The sequence below is a fragment of the Lactuca serriola genome, chromosome 7, assembly GCF_051521515.1.
Source record: "Lactuca serriola cultivar US96UC23 chromosome 7, Lser_US96UC23_V15, whole genome shotgun sequence".
Lineage (NCBI taxonomy): Eukaryota > Viridiplantae > Streptophyta > Magnoliopsida > Asterales > Asteraceae > Lactuca > Lactuca serriola.
This window is the reverse complement of record NC_136414.1, coordinates 135,848,212-135,871,926: the sequence shown is the minus strand read 5'-3', so window position 1 is coordinate 135,871,926 and position 23,715 is coordinate 135,848,212. Positions and strand designations below refer to the sequence as shown.

Here is a 23,715-nt window from a genome sequence, read left to right as displayed (position 1 = left end):
TCAGAAAGGCTATACGCCGAAATTGTCCTGCCTCCCAACTGTCCTACCTGGTTGATCCTTACTTGATAGATCATGAAAGTAGACTTTGAGTTAATGATGAATCTAGACTTATAATTAGTCGCAATAAATATTAGACTAAAACTTTGTGATAATAATACTATGTTCCGTCAAAGGAAAAAAATTGTTAGAAACGAAGCGCTGCCCGAATTTCAAGTCGTCACTTTAACAAGTGAATGCATAGTTACTTTCATCTTACACATAAATATGAAATATTTAAAATAAATTACTTGTTATATGTGTCTATTATCTGTGTTCCTGATATCTATGCTAGATAAACAATTTATACATGTTTTACTCGATTTAAACTGTATATGTATTTTATACCTATAATTATGTTGGGTAAAGATGGGTAGATAATATAGATGATAAAAGATGAAATAAATGATGAGAGGCCTTGATGTTCAAGTTGATCCAGTCATCTAGCGGAGTATAGATGACGACCACAGACTATTCTAGATAGTCCAGTGGAACGCTGACAGACTCACAACATGTATGTGTTTTTGAACTACTTGTTCACCAGGTGTACTCCATCCCCCTCATGGTTGCCTTACTGACATATATTGTTGAGGAATCTCCTTCTCTTCCCGATGATGATCCTTAGGATAGGTCCCTTAAATTAGATGTCTTGGGAACAGAAAGTGAGGATAACGAGAACGGGTAATTGGGTTGAATGATTTGATGAAATTAAAGAACTTAATTGTTGTGGGTTGAAAACCATATGTGCTCACCAGACTCCCAAGCATGACCCACTCAGTTTCTTGTATTACAGGTAGTGGCATAAGAGCACATGTGTGATGATCGGACGAGAGATCCATGGATTATAGGCTATTAAAATAATAGATGTTTGAAAGGCTTGTACTATTTCTGTTTATGCTTATACATTGTATTAACGATGACATCCCAACGTTGTTAATATAATGAAAATGCATTTCTTCGGAAATGCTTTGATAATATACTTATCATATTTTTTTGGAACAAATTCCGCAATATTATTCTTAAAAAGGATACTCTGATTTTAAATAAAACATAAACAAATCGGTCTTTTCTGGTCGTGAAATTGGGGATGTCACAATATATATATATATATATATATATATATATATATATATATATATATATATATATATATATATATATATATATCATTATATACTTATAAAGGAAGCATTTTTCCTTTCACCACATTCATTTGAAACTCCCATGTATTTTTCCTTTTACCACATTCATTTGAAACTCCCATGACTTTTCAATTTCTTTCTAATAATAATTATAATTTGGTTAATTAGGTTAAATAAATATCAAACCTAAAGTGTAATCATATATAAACTAAATTTCAATATTAAAATAATATTTTTACTTCTACTTATAAAGTTATTTTTCTAACTTTTAACATATTATAATTAATTTATTAGTTTTAATATATTGTTAGATATAAACTATTATCATTTTAAAGATACAATTTTGGAAAAATTTGTATAAAATACTTAAATTATTAATTTAAAAATAACATTATAGGGTCAACTTAAATATAAATTTTAGTTTAACTCAAACAACCCAAATAATATTTTATAAATAGTTAAAAGTGATAAATTGTAGCGTCTTTATAATAATGATTATAAGTTAGTTAATAAGGTTAAACAAATATCAAACCTAAAGTATAATCATAAATAAACTAAATTTCAATTTTAAAACAATATATTTACTTCTACTTATAAAGTTATGTGTTTAACTTCAAAAATATTATATTTAATTTATTAGATTTAATATGTTGTTATATGTAAATCATTGTCAGTTTAAAGCTACAACTTTTGAACAGTTTTGATAAAATAATTAAATTGTTAACTTAAATTTAACATTACAATGTCAACTTAAATATAAATTGCAGTTCCCTTTAAAAACCAAATAATATTTTGTAAATAGTTAAAATTGATAAATTATAGTGATAAATGCAAAAAACTAAAATGTAATCTCGATTTAACTAAAATATTTCGCAAAGCTATTTTTATTATCGTTAAAAGTTTTTAAATAAGTAGCTTAAAATAACTTACAATAACAATAGTTTAAAATAACTCTATAATGAATGATTATATTGTTACCTTTAAAATTAAAAATTAATGTTTGATGTTTAAATAATTATAATGTTAGAAATTAAAACATTAAGCAAATAAATTTTAAAAAACTAATTAATAATAACAACAACTATAAATAACATTATATCATATATTATATTTAATTTTATTCATGTGTAACTCGCGGGTAGAAGTCATTCAAACGATTGAGATTATGAAGTTATAATAGATGTATATATTATCATATAATTCAAAATAATGAATATATTATATCAATTTACTATAAAAATTATTATATCAAATTTAAAAACTATTTTTATATTTGAAAAAAGCATATATGTGTAAAGACTTCAACTATATAGGTGTTTCTGCGCAACGCGCGGACATTCGCCTAGTATATATATATATATATATATATATATATATATATATATATATATATATATATATATATATATATATATATATATATATAGTTTCACCGAAAACCACCACTACTGGAAACCACCACCACCACTGCCGGAAACCCCCACCATTGCCGGAAATCGCCACTATCTCCGAAAACCACCTCTTCCTAGACTATCTTTCTTCCCTCTTTCTGTTCACCGGAGTTCAGGTCTGGAGAATCGGGCCACCATCGTCAGAGAGAGGTGGTGGTGCTTCTTACTCCTTCAGTCAACTAGAAGCCTCAATCACCTCAGTCGCCGGAAGCTCCAGACGGCTCACCACGAACAACTCCATATCTTCGCCATCACTAGGCCTTCACCGATCTTATTCCAGATCCGACCATGCTCCTCCAAGCTTCACCTGATCATCCAAACCACCTTATTCATTGTCGTATATCTGAACCACGTCTCTCCACCTCCAGTATAGGTTTGCAATGTCGTTGGATCTGCAACCAACCAACATCGCCATTGTCTCGCACTTTCACGGAATCTACAACCATCCAATCGTCGGATCTCGCTCTTACCTTCACCGATCAGGGTTTGTGAAACCTAGCTCGGAGTTCTCGGTTCAGATCTATTTTCCGCCTTTCTTGGTTTAGATTTGTTCGTCGCTAGAGATATTTGTTCGTTGGTAAAGAAGGAGCAAGACGAAACCGATGTTGCAAAACTCTAGTGGTGGTGACTGTTCAAGTGGTGTTCCAAATCTCCAGCGGCGTTCCATATCTCTGACGAGGGTGACTGCTCAAGGGGTGTTCCCATATTTCCGACGACTTGCTCTGGCGATCGTTTGCCAGTGATATGAAGAAATTAAGTGGAATAGGGTATAACATGTTTGATAAAGGGTGAGTAGGTGGGGTAGGGGTGAGGTGTTTATTTTTTTCTTTTTAATTAGAGAAATGGTAAAATAATTAAAACAAATGGGAAAAGGAAAATATGTCATTATAAATTTTTTAAAATTGTTGGACTAAACTCGCAACAAAATAAATTTTTTGGACTGGTGGTGCAACTCCATATATTTTGGGCCAAAGTTCCAATGTTTGACAAACCATAATGACCAAATTTGCAATTTCGTCAATAATAAACTATAAAATGACAACTATATACTAAAAAGAGAAAATGACAAAAATAGCCATTTACACTAATTGCATTACAAAAATAGCCAAAAAAATCGAAATTACAAACTTGGCCACCCATTTCGCAGATGAGAAGGTCCCATCTGCGAAATGGGCTTCTCATCTGCGAAAGTACAAGTACCTAAAGCACAGTTGTGCTTTAGGTACTTGTACTTTCGCAGATGAGATTTTTTTTTTTTTTTAAAATTTTTTTTCTGTATAAATAGGGTTAATTTCGCAGATGGAATAGGGCCATCTGCGAAATCCTCTGAGCCTATCTGCGAAATGGTGTATTTTTTTCTATTTTTTTTTTTTAAGTTTGACTATGAAATGAATTGGTTTGACTACGAAATCACGTTGCTATATAAAAACTTTTGTAGAAAAAAATATCATTTTGGTTGTTATTTGTTTAGGAAATACTCTCTACAATTTGCTCAAAAAATGATTGAATATTTGGTTTGTCTTGTAACCGGTGGGAGATGGCAAGTTAATGGAACTAATCTGGAATACATATGTCCACAGGGAGGTATTTCTGAACTCGCTTTGATATTTTCTGAGTATATTAGTTATAGTGATTTTGTATCTTTGGTAAGAAGCAAAATTGGTTTGTTAGACAAATATAGAATTAGTCTTCGTTTCCACCATCCTGAATTAAATTATTATATAGCTATAGTTGAAGACGTGGATGTTAGAATGTTGATAAACGTAATCAAATGTAGTGGAGGAAGGGCTGTGAAAGTGTTTGTGGTGGTTGATGAAGTTGAGGAGGTTAATGGGGGTGGTGAAATTGGAAACCAACTTGTTGGTAATTTATGCAGTTATAAAGGGAGCAACGATCCGATAGGTACTTTCAATACTCCTAGTGTACCTCAGTTTCACAGTGTTGCTGAAAATGTTAATGTTAGTTATTCACCTATTCACTATGTAGATCCCGAGAATTACAAGTCTATTGGTGATGATGATGTTGGTACATATCTTAATCATGTGGGTGGTCGTTGTGATGATGTTGTTGAACAAGAAGTTAAACTTATGAATAGGTGTGTGGTAGATAAAACTAAAAAGAAAAAAAATTCAACTCAAAAATATGAAAAAAATCATGTTTACGGGCATTATGTTGATGTTGGTGATGTATGTTTAGATATAACCGAGCTACAAAGTAATTCCGATAGAGATGAGTTGGGTGATGAAGTTAAAGCTAAGTATCCCGATAACCTTTTTCACGGTATGCCCCCTATACCAGCATGACCAATTGATCTTAATGAAGATATCCCAACACAGATGGTAGACATTAATCTTCAAAAGATTCGATGTGATAGTATATTTAAAAACAAAGAACTTTTAAAGCGGTGTATTGGTAAAAAATGTCTTCGAAAAGGTTTCCAGACGAGGACAAGTAGATCCACCAAATCAAGGTGTGAAGTTGTGTGTGTTTCGAAAAATTGTTCTTGGTTACTAAGAGCAAAAGCAATTAAAAATTCTGATGGACTTTTCGAAGTGAATAAATTTGTTGATGTACACACATGTTCTTCAACATTGTTGCAACCTAATCATAGACAAGCAAACAAATATGTTTTGGGTGAATATGTTGCTGATGTTTTGGCTGAAGACTATAGTAGAGTTTATCGGGGAAAAGAAATTGTTAATGATATGAATGCTCAATTGAATATCAATATCTCATACCATCAGGCATGGCGTGCGAAGCAATATGCATTGTTGTCGTTAAGGGGTACGAAAGAGGATTCTTTTACCAAACTTCCGGCGTATTGTCACAACTTGGCCAAACATAATCCGGGTACTGTCACACATATTAAAACAGATGCTGATGATCGCTTTGAGTTTTTGTACGTCGCACTCGGTTGCTCGGTTAGTATTATCATGTCCTAATTTTTTTTTAATATTTATTTTGGTGTATTTGAATAGATATACAATGTATTGTAGGTACGAGCTTTTGTCAATTTTTGTAAGCCGACCCTAGTAGTAGATGGAGCTCACCTAAAGGGCGAGTTCAAAGGTACCATGCTACTTGCAGTTACTAAGGACGGACAAAATCAAATATTACCGGTTGCATATGGTATATGCAAAAATGAGTGTACTAATTCTTGGACATGGTTTTTTCAAAAACTACGTGATTGCATAGGAAATATGCAGGAGCTTACAATTATATTTGATAGGTCTCCATCTATAGCAACATCCGTTGCCAACATTTTTCCTCACGCTCATCATGGAATATGTGGTGTCCATTTGTATTTCAACATAGTATCTAGATTCGGCAAGAGTAAGACGATTAAAGGAATTTTTTGGGAGGCGTGTAGGGCGTACACAGTTGATGCTTTTGATGCTGCCATGGATGTTATGAAAAAGACAAAAGAACCAGTATGGGAGTACTTAAAAAGTATAAATCCAGAAACCTGGTCAAGGGCACATTTTAAAGGGAACCGATACAATCTTATGCCGTCCAACAGTGCGGAGTCTATAAATGCATTATCTAGACACGCACGTAAGGTGCCAATACTTATGTTGATTGATTTTTTTCGTGCTACAATGCAACAATGGTGGTTTCAAAGACGTAACTTTGCAGGTATTACGTGAATTTGTAATATTAATGTTTTATTAGTTTTGACATTATTGATCTTAACTTCTTCATTTTGGCTGTTTTTTTAGCGGAAGCAACAACAACACTTACCCCTTGGGCGGATGAAGTTGTAAAAGAAAACAAGAAAACTTTTACGAAATGGGATGTTCGCATGATCTCAAATACGAAATGCGAGGTCAAAAAGGGGGCACAAAATGTGATTGTTGATTTTCAACATATGACATGTACATGTAGGCATTGGCAACTTGATGGGATACCTTGTGGTCATGTCATAAGATGTTTAACAGTGAACAATTACCAAGACTGCTCGAGGTTTGCATTAAATGCTTACCTTACCGAAACACTGAGGAAAACATATGAGGAATCAATAAACCCTCTGCCGAAGCCATCCGAATGGGAGATCCCCGATGATTTGATGATTGTTAAGCCACCTATAATGGATAAACGTCAGCCAGGCAGGCCAAGAAACACAGACCGCATTCCATCCCAAGGTGAGGGTCCAATTATAAAAGAGTGTTCTACATGTGGTCAACTAGGACACACGAGAAATAATTGTACTGGAAGGGCGTCTGGTAGCAGAGCAGGAATGGCATATAATATTGGTGGTTCAGCGGGTTGCTCACAAACCCATAATGCTGATTTTGATATAAAACAACCTTGAAATTAAGAGTAATGACGAGTTGTTAGCTTATTATGTATTGTAATATTTTTATTAACTCTTACAAGACATTGCTATGCTTTCATATTTTAGTTAATTTTGTTGATTATAACAATGAATGAAGCCTTTATATTATAAAATATAGTTTGCAGATTTATTTTAACAGTTACAACATGTTATTTAAAAAAAAACCAACAAACGATCCTTTGGCAACCTAATTTGTTTCATGATAATATTACAACAACTTTATAACTAATTTTTAAACTTAGGGAACTGCAACGGGTACTTCTCTTTCTCCATTGTTATATACTCATCCCTAATTCTCATTTTGTCTTCGAAACGATCATTTTTTACCATAATGTGTATCAACTGCTCATCCTTCTCAGCAAGCCGTTTTTCAGTCGTTTTGATTGCCTTCTTACTCTTTTTTATCCAATCTTTATGCTCTTTGATTTTGTTTTTATTGAGGTCAATCCATTCTTGAGCTTGTTTTCATTCCGAATCTATATCATTAGCAAGTTGAGTGAGAAGTCGGGATGACTCTTTGTCCTCTTCTTGTTGTGCTTCAGCCTTCTTTAATTCTTCAAAATTTTCATGTGACATATATGGCCCGGCTGAAGAGGGTGTAAAAAAAGGGTCTACCGAATCACAGTAGTAACAATCTACTTCGTTGCATGAGCAAATTTCGAATTTGTGTGAGGAACTCATAATAAAGTCGACATTGTATTAAACTGGAGCAATAAGTGGTATTTATACATACTAGACAGTAATGAGATGTCCAACTTTGAAATGACTAGACAGTAATGACAAGTCACTGTAGTAACCTGCACATCCCAGTGGGACCCTTAAGTGACAAGAGATAAATGACAGTTTGACATGACAAAACACTGCATAAAGCTGTAAATGGTAGTCCAAATATTACCATTTCGTAGTCAAAGTATTAATTCATAGTCTATTTATTTATATAAATAGATGTTTAAGATCTATAAACCAAACACCCAAATCACCTAAACGAAACGAATTCTCATCATTAGAAATGTCGTCAAATGCAGCAAGTTCTTCGAATGAAGTACCTGGTTCCAATTCTGAAAGGCCATGGACAACAAACGAGGTGTTACTTCTAACACGATGCTGGCTAAGTGTTAAGGATGGTGAACCGTTACTTGCTCCCCCGCATTGCCTAATTGGTGATGAATGGAGTCGCCTCACATCTTTGTTTAACCATGAGATGGGAGAAGGACAAAAAAGAGAAAAATCAGATGTTGTTACTAAGTGGACGGATGTAAAGGAAGAAGTGACATGGTTCAATCGAGCATGTAGTTATGCGAAACGTAACAATGTTCGTTATCGTGACGAAGAAGAGTTCTTGGAAGTTGTTACAGAGTTTTACATCTGTGAGCATGACGGCAGAGACTTCGAATATGAGGAAGTTTGGAAGGTTGTTAGAGATAAACAGTATTTCAAGTAGACCGCTCTAATTTGTGTTAAGAATAACCCATGGACTTGTGTTTTACGTTAATGCTTTGTTCGTATTATGTCGTTGTTTTTCATGTAATTGTTGTGATGTTTTTAATGGTTCATGGAATCCTTGTTACTAATGTATTCTAATATATTGTGATAACTAATGCAATGGTCATTTATTAACTCAAGTTAATCATACGAGTTGCTCACATAATAAACTAAAATAGATTTTAAACAAACGAAATACATCAGAAATACATGAAAATAACCTAGTACATGAAAATAACCTAGTACTCAAATAATAAACTAAAATAGATTTTAAACAAACGGGATATATTTCAAAATATTCCAAGGGGCGTCAAACTGGAATTCCAACCCGTTACTTAATGACTTGTATTCCTCCTTAGCAGCTTCCAAGATGATATCCTCAGTAGCATTTAAACGTGTGTCGTCAATTTTGGTATAAAGATCGTTGAATAATAGAACTTCGGTTTTCATTTCGTACCATCTTGATAAGATGTCTAGTTTGTCACGATCGTTTCTTGTAGCCATTCGGTTTTCAGCATTGAAAATATTTGTTAAACGGCTCCAAAACATTGGATCGTTGAACTTGCTTGTCTCGTACACATGAATATAAGCATGTGTAAGAACCAAGAACTCTTCATTGCTCCATGATATAGAAGTCATTTGGATTGAAACAAAGAGAGTAGAATCTAAAAAACAATATGTGAACAACTATATTGGTTAATTTAATAAAGTATTGCATGTAAATTAAGGTCAATTTATAGTAGTTTCTACACAAAATCGCAGTCCAATCTTCTAATATGTCTGCAATTCATAGTCAAAATTAACTAACGAATGCAGTGTACTATACTTATAACACAACAGATCACTGTTCGAGTTGACAATTCATCCCCGATTGAATGACAACACAATACATTGCTGTTTGAGTTCACAAGTCATTGCACCAGGAAAGTAAGGAGTCGTTATAAATAGATTTCAATATCCGTTGTAATTGTATTCTATTACTTCCCTCCTTGCAATTATGGACTCACCACGTATATGGAGGAACGCAGAGGAGGTCGCTTTGGTTCAAGCTTGGATTACAACTGTAGAGGTGGATTTTCCACCGGGTCCCCCACAAGTTCGTGCTGGATCATTTTGGTCTCGTGTCTGTCATTTGTTTCACCATTTAATGAACCGCACTCAATATCGAAGAAGAAGAGATGTCAGAGCGAAGTTTCTGGATATGAAAATGAAGGTGAAACAATTTCAATGTATTTATAACGAGTTGGATAACGAACATGCAAATACGGATGAAGACATTCTACGGCAGGTGGCTTTGGAACTATACCGTTTTCAATATGATGGTAGCGAGTTTACCCACTTAGATGCATGGAATCTCTTAAAGAATGTCCCTTATTTTTAATATGCATGTTGGTTAAGTTAATTTTTTTTCGTTATTTAAGTTGCTTGTTGTTGTATGTGTCTAGTTGTTACTATTTAATAAACGTCCATTTCTTTTAATGTATGTTGTTTCCTCAATAGCCAATATTTAGAACGCAATAAAATATAAATGGGGTACATAAATAACTAACACATAATACGACATAAAAAATAAACTGGGTACATGGATAACTAATACGTAACACAGCACTAAAATAAAAACGGGGTACATAAAAAACTAATACATAATACTACATAAAACATAAAGGTGCTACATGAATAACTACTGCATTGAGGGAGGTAACAGGACCACTGTTTCATTTGGTATTTCCAAATGCTCATATGATGGTATAGCATTCACCAACTCAGATCCATATGCAACTCGATACACATAATTAGTGAACTTGTAATCAACCATTCTCTGAATGGACTCAGATGTACGGGTTCTTAGACATGCTATAGCATGGCCACATGGTATACCGCTTTTTTGCCATTTACCACAACTACATACCCTTCGTTTAAGTTGTACGTTGCTGGTGGCAAAAGTGTCATCGACTTCAAATGTATCCCCATACAAACGTCTTGCATTACAATTATAAGACTTGTTGAGACTTTTTTGAACCTTACTCTCAACGTAAGGGGTCAACCCACCAGACAACCTCCCTGTAAAATTTGATATTTTAATAAAAATAGCAGCACAATAAAAAAAACAAAATATAACAATCTCCCTTACCAGCTAGTTCGGCCCGTTCAGCATACTTTGATTTTATCGACGTGGTGGTTAACTCAATTATCGTTGTTATAGGAAACTCACGTGAGGATATAATTTGCAAAATTTCAGGGACGTCAATCGATTTAACATTGTAACGTATTTTTGGGAAAAATGCTCTTGTCCATTTTGAAATCGGTATATCGTCAAGCCAGTAAATTGGACTCATAAGCAAGGTGCAGAAAGGTGGTTGCCTACATGTACTTTGCAACCTTTCCAAACACAAGTAAAAATCATCAACGCTATATGCATTGCATGACTTCCAAAACAACAATTCGACTTCCGTATTGTTATGTCCGACAGACTCACGTATCTTTCGAGCTATATCTTTAGGAAAATATCCATGATAGGAATCCGGGTAGGCACTCTCAACACCAAAGTCTATGTTATCACACAAGTTGCTTATGAAACCAACCTCTATGTCCTCACCTAAACAATCTCTTAACCTCATCATGAACCATCTCCATGATTCTTCACACTGTAAGGTTCCCAAACCAAGTGCTAAGAGTAGTGGTTCATGATTTCCATCTAAAGCCACTGCGAAGTACATTGTTGTCAGAAAGCTCCCAAGAAGGGGTAAATAACCCACATATATCAGCGGTATCATGCACCTAAGGAAGGTACGAATCTACATAAAAACGAACACATATTAGTGATAAGTAACAACTAATCGAGATACATTACCATGAAATATTGTATAACTCAATAAAAGAAGTATGTTATACCACGCAACCTAAAGCCACAAAACAGAATTGAAAGCGGTTGGTATCGCTTTTCTTAATGGTTGTGAAGGTATTAGGATTTGTTCTTTGAAGGTTATGCAAGAAAATTGGTAGTTGAGAAAAGGTTCTTTCGCTGTAACTACTCATTTTCAATACCAATTATTGTGCTCTACAATGATCACACAAATGCAATTATAAATAGAAAATATTGTATCTCTACTGATCAAAATTCATAGTTTAACCTTTTAAATTCATAGTTGAACATTTTGAATTCATAGTCAAACCAGTTCATTTCATAGTCAAATTTCACTGACCGACGTGACAATACTACAGAATGTACTTGTCTGCATTTCATAGTTGAACTTTTTGAATTCATATTCAAACCAGTTCATTTCATAGTCAAAAAGAATTGTCGGTAATATGATTTATTCTATAAATGGGTGTCACTCATTATGAAAAAATTTAACTGAGAAAGTAACTCCAATTTAAAAGAATAAGAAGGCTAATGGCATACTGCAATTGCGGAGGAGAACGTATCGTTAGGATTTCGGGTACATCTAAAAACCCAGGAAGATTGTTTTATGCTTGCCCGTATTTGGTATCATGTTCTTACCGTCATTCAAATTTAAACCCTCGTGTTTACATCACACAAATTTATTTTCTTACTGTGAATATTAAATTTAACAGGGACCAAAATGCGGGTTTATCAGTTGGGTTGATGAAGAGAAGGACCAATCTTCTATGGTAATAACTAAAGTAGCTAACTCTAATAAGCTCTTTCAATCAGAAAATAAGAAGTTAAAGATAGCGTTGGTTTGTAGTTGGGTGTTGTTCTTGGCAGTTCTTGTTTACAAGTTGTAAGCTTTTCAATATTGTTTTTATGGTTTTGAAGTTGCTAGGTCAATAAATTGTTGTATTTGTAACGTTAAAACAAATGTTGTAGTCGTTCTTATGTTGTATGTATTGATAAGTAATTAGTAGGTCATTAAATTGTTGTAATTCTCGTAACGTTATATTTTTTGTCATCCGTTGAGTAAACTCTAAAAATAAATTAATAATGAAATCCAACATTAATTTGTATATACATTTATATAATCCAACTACATAGGAGCAAGACTAGACCCCCAAATAATTTTTGCCATCCGGAGACGGAACTCTAAAGCTGCGTTCTTTGGGTCAATAAGAACACGTATTGGTTGACCTGAAACCAATTGCTCCATAAACATACAAAGAAAAACACCGCAATATCCCAAATGACTACTTTGTTGGGGAATGTTTTCTTCATAAATGAATTGCATATTCAATGGAATCCTTGGGATGTTCCTCCGGGCCCAATACTTAATCTTGTCCAAATAATTTGCCACCCGACGTTCAAATTTGGAAAAGATTCCTTCGGATTGGAATTTTTCATAAGCACCTCTACCAAGACTGTCATAAATATGCACTTCCATTGACGCTAATCGTAGTTCCCCAAATAGCCAATGATTAGGGGATGAATGAATCGGCAATAAGACCTGTATAAGGATCAGAAAATAAAATTATGTTTATTTGCATCACAATACAAAAACATCACAATACAAAATCATAACAAAAAAACGATATTATTTTCAATATAAACTATTAAGTTTACTGTATCAACATCCCACCAAGCAACCATGAAGTTGGGGTACGTAGCAATACCAGCCATAAACGCCCTCCAGTCCTGTCCTTCTTCCAAAGCATGAGAAACAAAAAAATTTGGAGGCATTATTGTATGTCGGTCGCTCTCAAACCGTCTCTCCATCAACAGTCGGTACCAAATGGTTATATGCTGCACACATGATACTTTTGTTATTGACTAAAAAACAATTAACTTTTAAAAGAATTAATTAACAATTTATTTACCGCTGACTCCAACCATCCGTCGTGTGTATGCCCAAACAATGAGCTCCAAAAATCTCTATCTAACACGAAATTAAACAAACGATGCTGCACATCATATGAATGCAATACATAATTTCGGATGACATCCTCACCGCCTGCTACGTAAGGTTGCAGGCGCAACATGGAGAAGTCATGAGCAACACCAAAAACTGGAGGAGGAACGGGGCTTGTTGATTTCATATCAACCTTCTTTTTTGTTCTTCTTTTTTGCTTCGGTGTCGTGTGCAACTAAAAACAATATTCAAATGTTTAAATCTATATCTTTCAGATAATTCACATAAACATAAAATCATCAGTTTATAAATAAAACGAATACCTCGGTGTAAGGAGGGCAAAAATATTGTGATGGTTTTCGACTCCTCGGTTTATCGGGTGTAACTTCTTTGTCATCATCATCATCATGAAAATAATCTACATTTCCCGTTATTATTAGTTCGTCTTCGTCTGACACATCATCATCAAATTTGTTCCCCGCATTGTCATTCCTCTCCTCCCACTCCTACATTAAAAATAATACTTTATACTTAATAACGAAATACACATAATTTAATAAGCAATAATATCTAAATAAACAAAATATTTATATTAATGTAACTATAATAAGCTCTTTAACTTCACTATAATCGTTTACATCAAACACATCATCATCAAATTTGTTCCCCGCATACTGATTACTCTCCTCCAACACCTACATTAAAAATATAAGTTTTTACTTAATAACGAAAGACACTTTATTAAAAAGTAATTATTAAAATCGTAAAGGTAACATCTATAACAACCTTGTCGTCTTGAGTATCACTAAAAACATTTTGAGTTGTATTGTTTTTATTCATCACTTCATCTTGCACAACCTATATTTTCAAATATAAAATATGAACACAGGTATTCATATATGTTAATAAAATTTAATAAATAATGTAGCGTGTAACTAACCTGTTCATCATAATTTCTTTGTGACACTGTCGTATCATCAAAAAAAAATGTCGTTCCAAAATTGATCATTATTCACTTCTTCAACAAAAACCTCTGTAGGTTGTCGGTTCATAAACACATGCTGCTCCAGTGCATGTAGTCGTTTCAACACCTCGTCTAGCTTGTGTTTCCCACTGCCCCGACCTCTACCATGAGAGCGACCACTGGACGACATACTAGACGAAGATTCGTCTTGTCTCCTAAAATGGTCCCGTACTGGGGATGGAACTGCTTTCCCTTCACCATATACATACTCTTGAAATGACATATAATAAAAAGATGTCATCTCACCATTACCCGGTAACATGTTTTGTCTTGGTGGTAGCCCCTCCTAAAAAATTAAACATATTAAAAATGCATATAAAAGTATAATAATCAACTTTATTAATAATAAACGAAATATTTTTAAACCTGCATCTTTGACCAAATCTTGTTCACGTCAACCCATTTCAATTTTTTTGTTCCACTTCATCTTTTCATCCGAGGCAAGTCTTTATTTTTTCTCGATGCAAATCCACATGCACGAATAGCCAGAATCATCTCATATATCCATATCTACAATTTTTTACAATTACAGTAATAAAAGTTAAAATTAAAATAAAAAACATAACAATAAAACAATTTAAATATAAGAAAATTTTTATACCCTTATTGGAGCCGTAAATCCTGAGACGGAATACTTTAAAGTTTGACCACGCTCAGGAAGTGATAAATAATTATGTATCTTATTCCATGTATCCTCAAGGTCAACATAAGTAAAATCCCAGAGATAGCTACCCCAAGCGAAGCTAACAAAACAAAAAAACAAAATTGATTATTATATAAATTATAACTTTAATAAAATAGAACTTTTAACGTAAAGAAAATATACCTATTCCAGAGATCCAAATTCTCAGCCAAATAAAACCAATCTTGTGGCACCTGATCGTTAACTTCTTTGCCCAAAAAACCTTCACACAAAATGTATATCAAACATACTCTAACTGCATCAAAGTCGTCAAGTGCTAGGAATGTTTGATTTAAAATTAAACTTTTCAGGTCGCCGATTTTCACCGAACTATTAGTATGGTCCGGAAATAGCCGTTCACGCAGTAAACATCTTTTTTTACTACTTATTAATTTTTCCGACCCTTTTCTCCCAATGTTTTTTGGATACTCCCCAAAATTGAAGCTGGTAATCAAACAAAACTCTTCCGGCCCATAAACCATTTTGGTATTGCCTACTCGAAAATATAAACGTTTTATTCCATCTGGAGATAAAACAGGGTCCGGCCGGATCTGATGAAGGAACATTTTATGAAACAATAAAGCGTCCCCTTGTAAACGAGGGACATCAATAAAATAGCCAAAGACGGTATCTCTGAAAATAGCACGTCGGGCATCATCTAAAACTTCAAATACTTCCCATATGTTACCGCCAGAGCCTTTTAGGTTCGCAAAGGCTTTCGTATTCATTAAACTAAAATGATGTTGCAAAAAAAACACAAAAACAAATTAGATAACTAAAAAATATTTTTTTTTAAAATATATGATTACGAACTGCAAATACAATTTCTTAATTACTAATATATATATTTCCGATAAAAAACAATAACATACACATATATAAACAATTTTCCAAGTTATACAACAAATATATTTACGATAGAAAACAATATCATACATAATTATATAAATATTTTATTAAACATATTTTCAACTTAAACGACAAATATATCAACGACAAATTTTCAACTTAAACAAATTTTCAACTTAAACGACAAATATATAAACAATTTTTATCTTTCTAACATTTTATAACCATATAAACAAAAAAATTTAAAAATAAAACGACAACCAAACTAACAATTTTGCAAGTTATACGACAACTTTATACAAATTTTCAACTTACACGACAAATACAAACAATTTCTAACAATATATATACGACAAATTTCAACTTATACAAATGTTATACTTATACGACAAACACAAACAATTTCTAACAATATATATACGACAAATTTTCAACTAATACAAATGTTATATTTATACGACAAATATATATACAAACGACTATTTTGCACTTTATATAAACAATTATACGATAAGAATATACAAGATTTCAGGTTATACAACAACTAAAAAAACAACAAAAATAACACAACAAATAATACAACAAATGATAAAATAAAGAGATTGTTGACATTAAAAGAGTTAAAATCTAACCATATTTGCGGGATTGTTGACATAATCCTCCATTTTCTTCAAAAACTAGCCAAAATTCCGAGAGAAGCCCAAAGTTAGAGAGAGTTTTTGTGTAGAGAATGGTGAAAAATGAAAAAAAAAAAAAAAACGTTTTTATAGTCAAAACGAGGGCATTTCGCAGATGAGGAGGTAATTTCGCAGATGGGGCTTCTCATCTGCGAAATGGGTGGCCAATTTTATAATTTCGATTTTTTTGGCTATTTTTGTAATGCAATTAGTGTAAATGGCTATTTTTGTCATTTTCTCTACTAAAAATGTCAATGTTAACCGATAATGATTGTTAAATGAAAATTGTATTCTATAACTAATAATAATTTTAAATTACTTTTATTCTTCCTAAATTAATGAATAATTTTTTTGATTTTTTGGTTAACCATCCAATATAAAAAGCATGAACCGTAACTGAACCGAGAAGCCAAAAATTTTAAAGGTAACCAAACCGAAAAAAAAACCGCAAACACGATTCATTTACCGTACAAATCGATACAACTTGTCGGTTTTTAGGTTCGATTTTTCGATTTCATATATTTTGAAAACCCCTAATAGTAAGCCATATTGTTTACTACGAAAACCCATGCAATTGGTAGGAAAGAATTGCTATTTGCACCAAATATTGTAATTATCTTTATCATTTTTGATACAAAAAAGTTAAAATAAACTAAAGATAATATAGGATAAAGTTACCATCATATTCACCGTTAGTTTCGTAGAAAAGATTCATAATGACACAGATTGATTTTTAAAAAAGTAGTTAATGATGTCTTTATGTATAAATGTGGTATCCCTTTTTTAATTGACTAAACATATAAGGTATGAGTTTAATAACCGACACCTTTTATGAGTTAAATTTATGGTACTTGGATTAGGTGAGATGTTGTACACAAAGGACTTTCTTCGAAGTTTCCTTTTCTTTGTCCTCTATTTCATGTTACAATGTTTCAATTTTAACTTCTTATCAATTAGATAACGACTACATGACCACTTATTCCTCTATTTACTGGCATACGTTACTCTAGTACTCACATGCAAATAGGTGATAACTTATAACAATTTTGTGTCTCAAAATTTATGTTGGATGAGTTATCAAATACCTATGACAGAATTCATGTTTTAGTGTACCAATATTGTCTTTTGACTTGTCAAATAGCTATGACAAAATTCATATTTTAAGTACCAATATTGTCTATAAGAAATTTCAAAAATGGAAACATTGGTGAATATTTTCTGAAGCATACAATAAAGTTGCATCTATTACATAGAATATTAATAGCTTGAACTGGACGAGATGAGACTGACGAAACTTTCTAAAGTTATTTTTCATTATCAGCATGAGATACATTCACATCTTTTGTACAAACAAGTTATCAAGAGTGAGCTTACCTCCCATCTTTTTAGTGGAACAAGAATTATGATTCTTGTCTAATTAAACATGAATCTTGCTCTTCAACCAAATGTAATGAATATCAAATGCAATGCAACTTGTTTTTTTCATGTTTTTTCCCGTGTCACAAACATAACCTAACCAAAAAAATGTCTTTTGAATGAACAAAAGACTCCACTAAACTATGAAACATATAGCTTCCAGATAAGCCTTAACAAGAACCTTTAAACGAAACCTCAAACCAAACCAACCGATCACCAAAAGAAGCAAAAATCGGATAATTCAATCCCCACCATCTCCCAACCAACTTGGGCCAAAATCAAAGCAACCATAGAATAAGAAAAAAAAAAAAAGTAAGTGATCGGAAGAGTCAACCCCCACATCACAAGCTGGACAAAGCATGGAGGGTATATGTATGCCTCTTCTAAGCAAATATCTCTAGTAGAAAGCTTATTCAAATGCAACCCACACACATGGATTACTTGTTATTTTTTGACAGAATTGGTCCCTGTATTATTGTTGGGCTTCAAAGTTAGGAATAGTAAATTTGGATGTTTTTTGGCAACTTTGCTCCTCATTCTTGATCCATTTTGACACTTTTGGTCATTGCAATCAATATTTTTACATTTTTTAGGAATCTTTTAATATTTAAAGTTTGGCCACAAAACTTTAACGGTTTGAGAACTTTGATCCATTTTCTAAAAAGTTGCTAATTCATACCCCTTTAATTCTTTAGCCATTTTGACACTTCTGGTCCTTGCAGTCAAAACTTTTGCATCTTTTCATAAAAACATGAAAAAAACGGTTCGGGGCAAAGCCCAAGCTTTTTATCCTTACACTTTCTACGTCTGTCATATTTATCGATTCAGAAACAACATTGAAAGCTTCTTGCCCCCGTGTAGCGGAGGTAACCTTTCTAGTTGGAATTAAGGTATTCCACCGGGTTGGAGAAGAGTCAATAACCAAGGTGTGCTAGTCGATAAAATTTCTAACTTAAGCAATAGAAAAACCGACCAGGCCCAACAAAGATCAAAACCAAGGATCCAGCTAAACTCTAAAGCAAACGGACTACAATAACTCAAGGGCGGCCCATTGAATACATGCATACACTTAAAAAATGGACTTTTAAAGGTGAATTCCCCAACTAAACATCATCCCAAAAGGAAGATAAAGAACCATCTATAGCTTTTTTCTTAAAAATAGAAACAAATATTACTACCATTGTCACACACATATGATAGGAAGCGTTAAAGAATATTCAACCAATGAGTGTTTTATAATGTTTTTCTTTGGCAAAGGAAGGTCGATTATGCCATGCTCTTCGTGAATCGCCTTGACCACTCTAACCAAAAAGTGTTTGGTTTCGTGTGAACAAGCTATCAACACCAAGCTCACCATCTTGCCTTTGTTCGATAACTTTTCCAACTAATCCAAATCCTCTTATTTTCCTCGAAATCACCACCTAGGAAAAAAAATATTCCAAAAAAATTCATTATGGACTCTAGGACATGGACCTTAAACAAAGACATAAAATAATTCAGAAGGGACTTAATCAAAGTAAGACAACTGTTGGAATTATAGGGTTTACCTTGGAGATCTGGATACCCTTGGATCGTATGAATATTTTCTAAACTTATTTCTCCTCTATTTCTGGGTTACAAGAAATTCAACTTATGATAATCTAAGATGACACTTACGATTCTATGCACATAAATCATAAGCCAAATTGCTAGAAGAATTCTTTATTTGTTTGAAAAAAAAGAGATCTAATGATTTCCGTGTTCCTCTTCTCAAAGAGAATAGCCGTTTATATAATAAATGAGATTATGGTTTGCCTCTTAGGGTTGACCGTCATGGGTTGCTTTGGAAACAAGTCAGGGTAATCCAAATTTTAATGAGGATTTAGGGTTTTGAAAACTAACGAGTTTCGTTAGTTTTACCATAATCACCTTCAAGAATTCGAAGCAAGCCAGGGGTCTGCCCCTTGGACCCCACTAGGTGAGCTGCCCCTAGACCCTGCCAAAGAGGCACTGCCCCAGACCCACAAGTCGAACTGGCTTCTAATTCAATCTTACGCATGCATGCACTCCGCACAAACCCATACATATATTAGAGTACAAATTGTGAAGCCCCTTAACTCACGTGTTAGTTCTAATTACATAAATTGATATGATGATACTAAAATCACGAACAACCACATACAAATGTATCCATTGCCTTCCGACATGACAATTATGAAGTAGCTTATTAATCATACCTTTCCAAGCTTCAATCTTGCACCTATTATTTCCATGTGTCAAACCAAGGTATGAAAACAGAGTTTTGAGCAGCTAGGGACACCCAATTTGTGAATTCACCTCATCCACCACCATAAAATTAACAAAAGGCTTAATAATTTACATTTTTTTTTAAATTATTTTGCAAATCCTTCTCCTTGGAACCCAAAAACTTTAAAATTTACACCTGTTTGGGAACAACCCTGTGGTCGGGTTTTTGACACCCTTATACGTCCCGAACATTACTTTATATGAAATAAAAATGTTTAACTACATTGGGTACCAAAGGGTTTCTAGCCCAATGGTATCCGGTGACCGGTGTTGTCTTTCCTCCTTGAGATTGAGGGTCTAAGTCTCGTTGTGGACATAAGTGGATTTAAAGTGTAGTTTAGGAGTATGTTATATTTGCTGTTTAAAAAAAAAGGTGTATAAGTGGGAAATGACAAAGTTTCACCTTTTTCAAAGTTTAGAAAATTTGCATTTAATTTCAAAATACTTAAAGCTCTACTTTTTATTATGAATTTTCAAGAAATGCATAGGCAATATGACCCATAAGGATCTATCTATCTAAGTTATTTTGAGTAAGAAGACGCAAGGGAACGATATCTCATTTCAAAAGGCTCGATTGAGTAGTTTCAATTTCAGATCTCTAACTTCATTAACAATATGACATTCTAGAGCTAAAGTAGCATAAACAATATTTGTACATTCAATCCAAAGATACAAAAGAAGAAACCTAACATAATTGTAGCTCTAGACAAATTCAGCACGCTTTGTAACTTTCTATCTTTGGGTCTTCTTCTAAGTTAAGTAGTAAGATGACAGTTTCGCCCTTGTCTCCTCCATCCCCCTTCATCTTTTTACTCAACCCTTTCATTGAACCCTAAATTGAAAGGTGTTAAAGCAACTTCAAAAAGCCTAAACTTAACATAAACAATGCTTTTTGGTTGATGATTACTACCATGGAGATTCTGATGCATCTACATGAATCGATTTCTTGAGCATAAACATTTGATCAGTTGTAAATATATCCTATTTACAATTTGCATATTCATTGCATTTTGTAGTTTCCCATATTAACTCGAATTCTATATCTTCTATCTGATTTCACCATTTGATTCATAAGATGAAGGTATCGATATCTCATGCCCATTAACAAATGCCTCTCAACCAAAAGATCCTTCTTATAAGCTTCCCTTAATACCACAGTTTGTGTCCTGATCTTATTTGAAACATAAAAGATCCCTGGATGATGCACTAATGCCTTTTTAAACCTTATCCCAAAGCCCAAATAATCACCTAAAACCAATAAATTTTCTTTCTCTGTTTTCTTTGATATAAAAAGATTCATCAATTCATGTAACACAGCCACTGTCCACTTCTCTGCTTGATCACTGTTGGGTGACAAAAAGAATGCATCTTCATATGGTGATATGTAAGGCAAATTCTGCCATTCATGCACCCATATCCTTACTTTCTTTTCCAAATCATACCCTTTTGGTAAATTTATCGAAAACTTAATGGGCATTCTGGGAATTATCCCACCGTTTTCCTCCATTACTTTCTTCTCCAACACTGACATTGCAAGATTCTCTCTCCAAGAAACCAATTCTACACCAAACATTTCACTTCCCTTTGAATTTTTATCACCCATGTTACAAATCTGAAAGTATTCAGGGAATTCAGGAAGTAAAGTCAGGATAAAATCATGAGGTAACCCAAGATCGAATCTTAACAAATCGATAATATCTAAAGGAAGCTTTTTAGCTCTTGTGAGCATTAAAAGTTTTGCTAATCTTTCAGCTACATCTTTCTTGTAATGAGAAGAGTTCAAGATCTTGGATTCTTCATTGTGAATGGTTACAGCTTGTGAGGTGAGTTTGACTTGAGGAAGGGGGAATGGTTTGGAGGATTGGAAGATTTGGAAAATAGAGGGGTATTTTTGGAAGAAATTTATGGCTGTGGTTGGGAGTTTGAAAAGTGTTTTGTGAAGAGATATAGATGAAAGGGGTATGGTTTTAGAGGGTTGAGAGAGGATTAGGTTTTTGAGGGAGATGATTTGTTGAAGGTTTTTCTCTTTTTCAACTGCAAGATCAAGGTATGTATCTCTTACCCATTTAACTCTAGCGTCAACAAATGTGCGAGAGTGTTGTAGGTGAAAGAGATGATAAAGGTGTTTGTTTGAGTTTGCAGAGTTGCTAAATAGTGCCATTTGCAGTCTGTGGATCTCATCTGCAGAAGAAGAGGTGGACTAAATTACAATCAGAATTGTCCGAAAAGAAACAGAATTGGATGCCATCGTTATAGAACCAATATGCATACTCTGTTATGGAAATTCCTTATAGGTAATAGGAATATTCAGAATACCTGATGCAGTCGTCGATTATATTCAAACTAAACATTTAAACCGTTTCAAACCAAGATTCGAGATTCAATATATGATTTTAGCAATAATTTCTGATTTCAACAAGAAAAAGCAACATTTAGGCAACAATGGAACCGTAGCACTCAGATTTTAGTAGATTACAGAACTGGAAAAAACACCTGTATTGAGGAGATGGTTCGACAAGGTAGCAGCGGCGACGATTGTTTGGTGTGACGGCGGCGCCGATATTTAGGTGGTCCGGCTAAGTTGAAGAAAGGGAGCAGTGGAGAAGGATGAAGGAGTCCAACGAAAGAGAAGGCTGAAGGTAGGGGTCGCAAAAACCCTCACACACAATGGGTTGGAACCTAAAACCGCACCCGTTTTTGACCGGGAATCCCCAGATTGACCATCGGGGATGGGAAATACCCGAATAAAAAAAGTGGAGATGAGGATGGGGATAGGGAGACCCTTAATCCCCGATCCTGGACCCGCCCCCAACATATATTAATATATAAAAATAATACAGAACATATACTTATAGTATAGTTTATAATATATAAAATTTTGTTAAGTCCAGTATTGTGTTGCGTCTATTGGGTTCGTTAGCTAGTCCAATGTTTATCTCAGGTATGGGCCTGTTCATCCGTGAGTTTTGTAGGGTTTATTATAAATAGATGCTTGCATGCATCATAGAACGTAATGATTAGAGACGATTAGATAAATATTTTCAAGCATATTTATCGTTCTTGTTTTGTAACCCTAGAATCCTCTACAGCGGAAGTTCTTAGTCGAACTCTGCTGAAGATTGAGTAATTGAATCATTCGACTCATTGTGATCCATACTTGTGTTTTATTTCACTGCTTTTTATATTCTTTATTTACCTGTTACAAAGATCTAATCGATCGAAAGAGTTTTTATAACTCATCAATTGGTATCAGAGCAGGAGGCTGTGTAATCGATACACATCTTTTCTGTGAAAGAGTTTACGATTAGGGTTATTCCGCATTAACTGATATTTATTGAGCCGTCATTCCATAATTGACGTAACTCAGCATTTATTTGTTTTGCCCTAATATTGCGTATTACAAGTCTGATCTTTCAAACAGGTTAAACGATCAAGCATGGACGAGTCTCAATCTAATCCTATCAACATCTCAAACAACATTGGTTCAACGACGAAGATTCCTATTCTTTACACCCAAGATTATGAAGTC

General features: G+C 33.7%; 1 protein-coding gene across 2 annotated transcripts; it reads right to left on the bottom strand.

Moving 5' to 3' along the window:
* Window positions 1–20,745: 20,745 nt before the first annotated feature.
* On the bottom strand, window positions 20,746–22,859 carry LOC145063107 (Ubiquitin carboxyl-terminal hydrolase family protein). 2 transcript variants are annotated; one of them, XM_079010704.1, is made up of 3 exons: window positions 22,680–22,859; window positions 22,503–22,592; window positions 20,746–22,367 (listed from the first exon to the last, which is right to left on the bottom strand). In XM_079010704.1, exon 3 carries the CDS (start codon window positions 22,345–22,347, stop codon window positions 21,187–21,189), a length of 1,161 nt encoding a protein of 386 aa, XP_078866830.1. In that variant the 5' UTR covers window positions 22,348–22,367; window positions 22,503–22,592; window positions 22,680–22,859; the 3' UTR covers window positions 20,746–21,186. The 2 variants fall into 2 exon arrangements, with proteins under 2 accessions (XP_078866830.1, XP_078866829.1); XM_079010703.1 differs by lacking the exon at window positions 22,503–22,592 and having other exon boundaries at window positions 22,680–22,858.
* Between the last annotated feature and the right edge of the window lie 856 nt (window positions 22,860–23,715).

Excerpts from the sequence above, each read along its gene's own strand:
- LOC145063107 (XM_079010704.1), bottom strand. The coding sequence starts at position 22,347 with ATGGCACTATTTAGCAACTCTGCAAACTCAAACAAACACCTTTATCAT.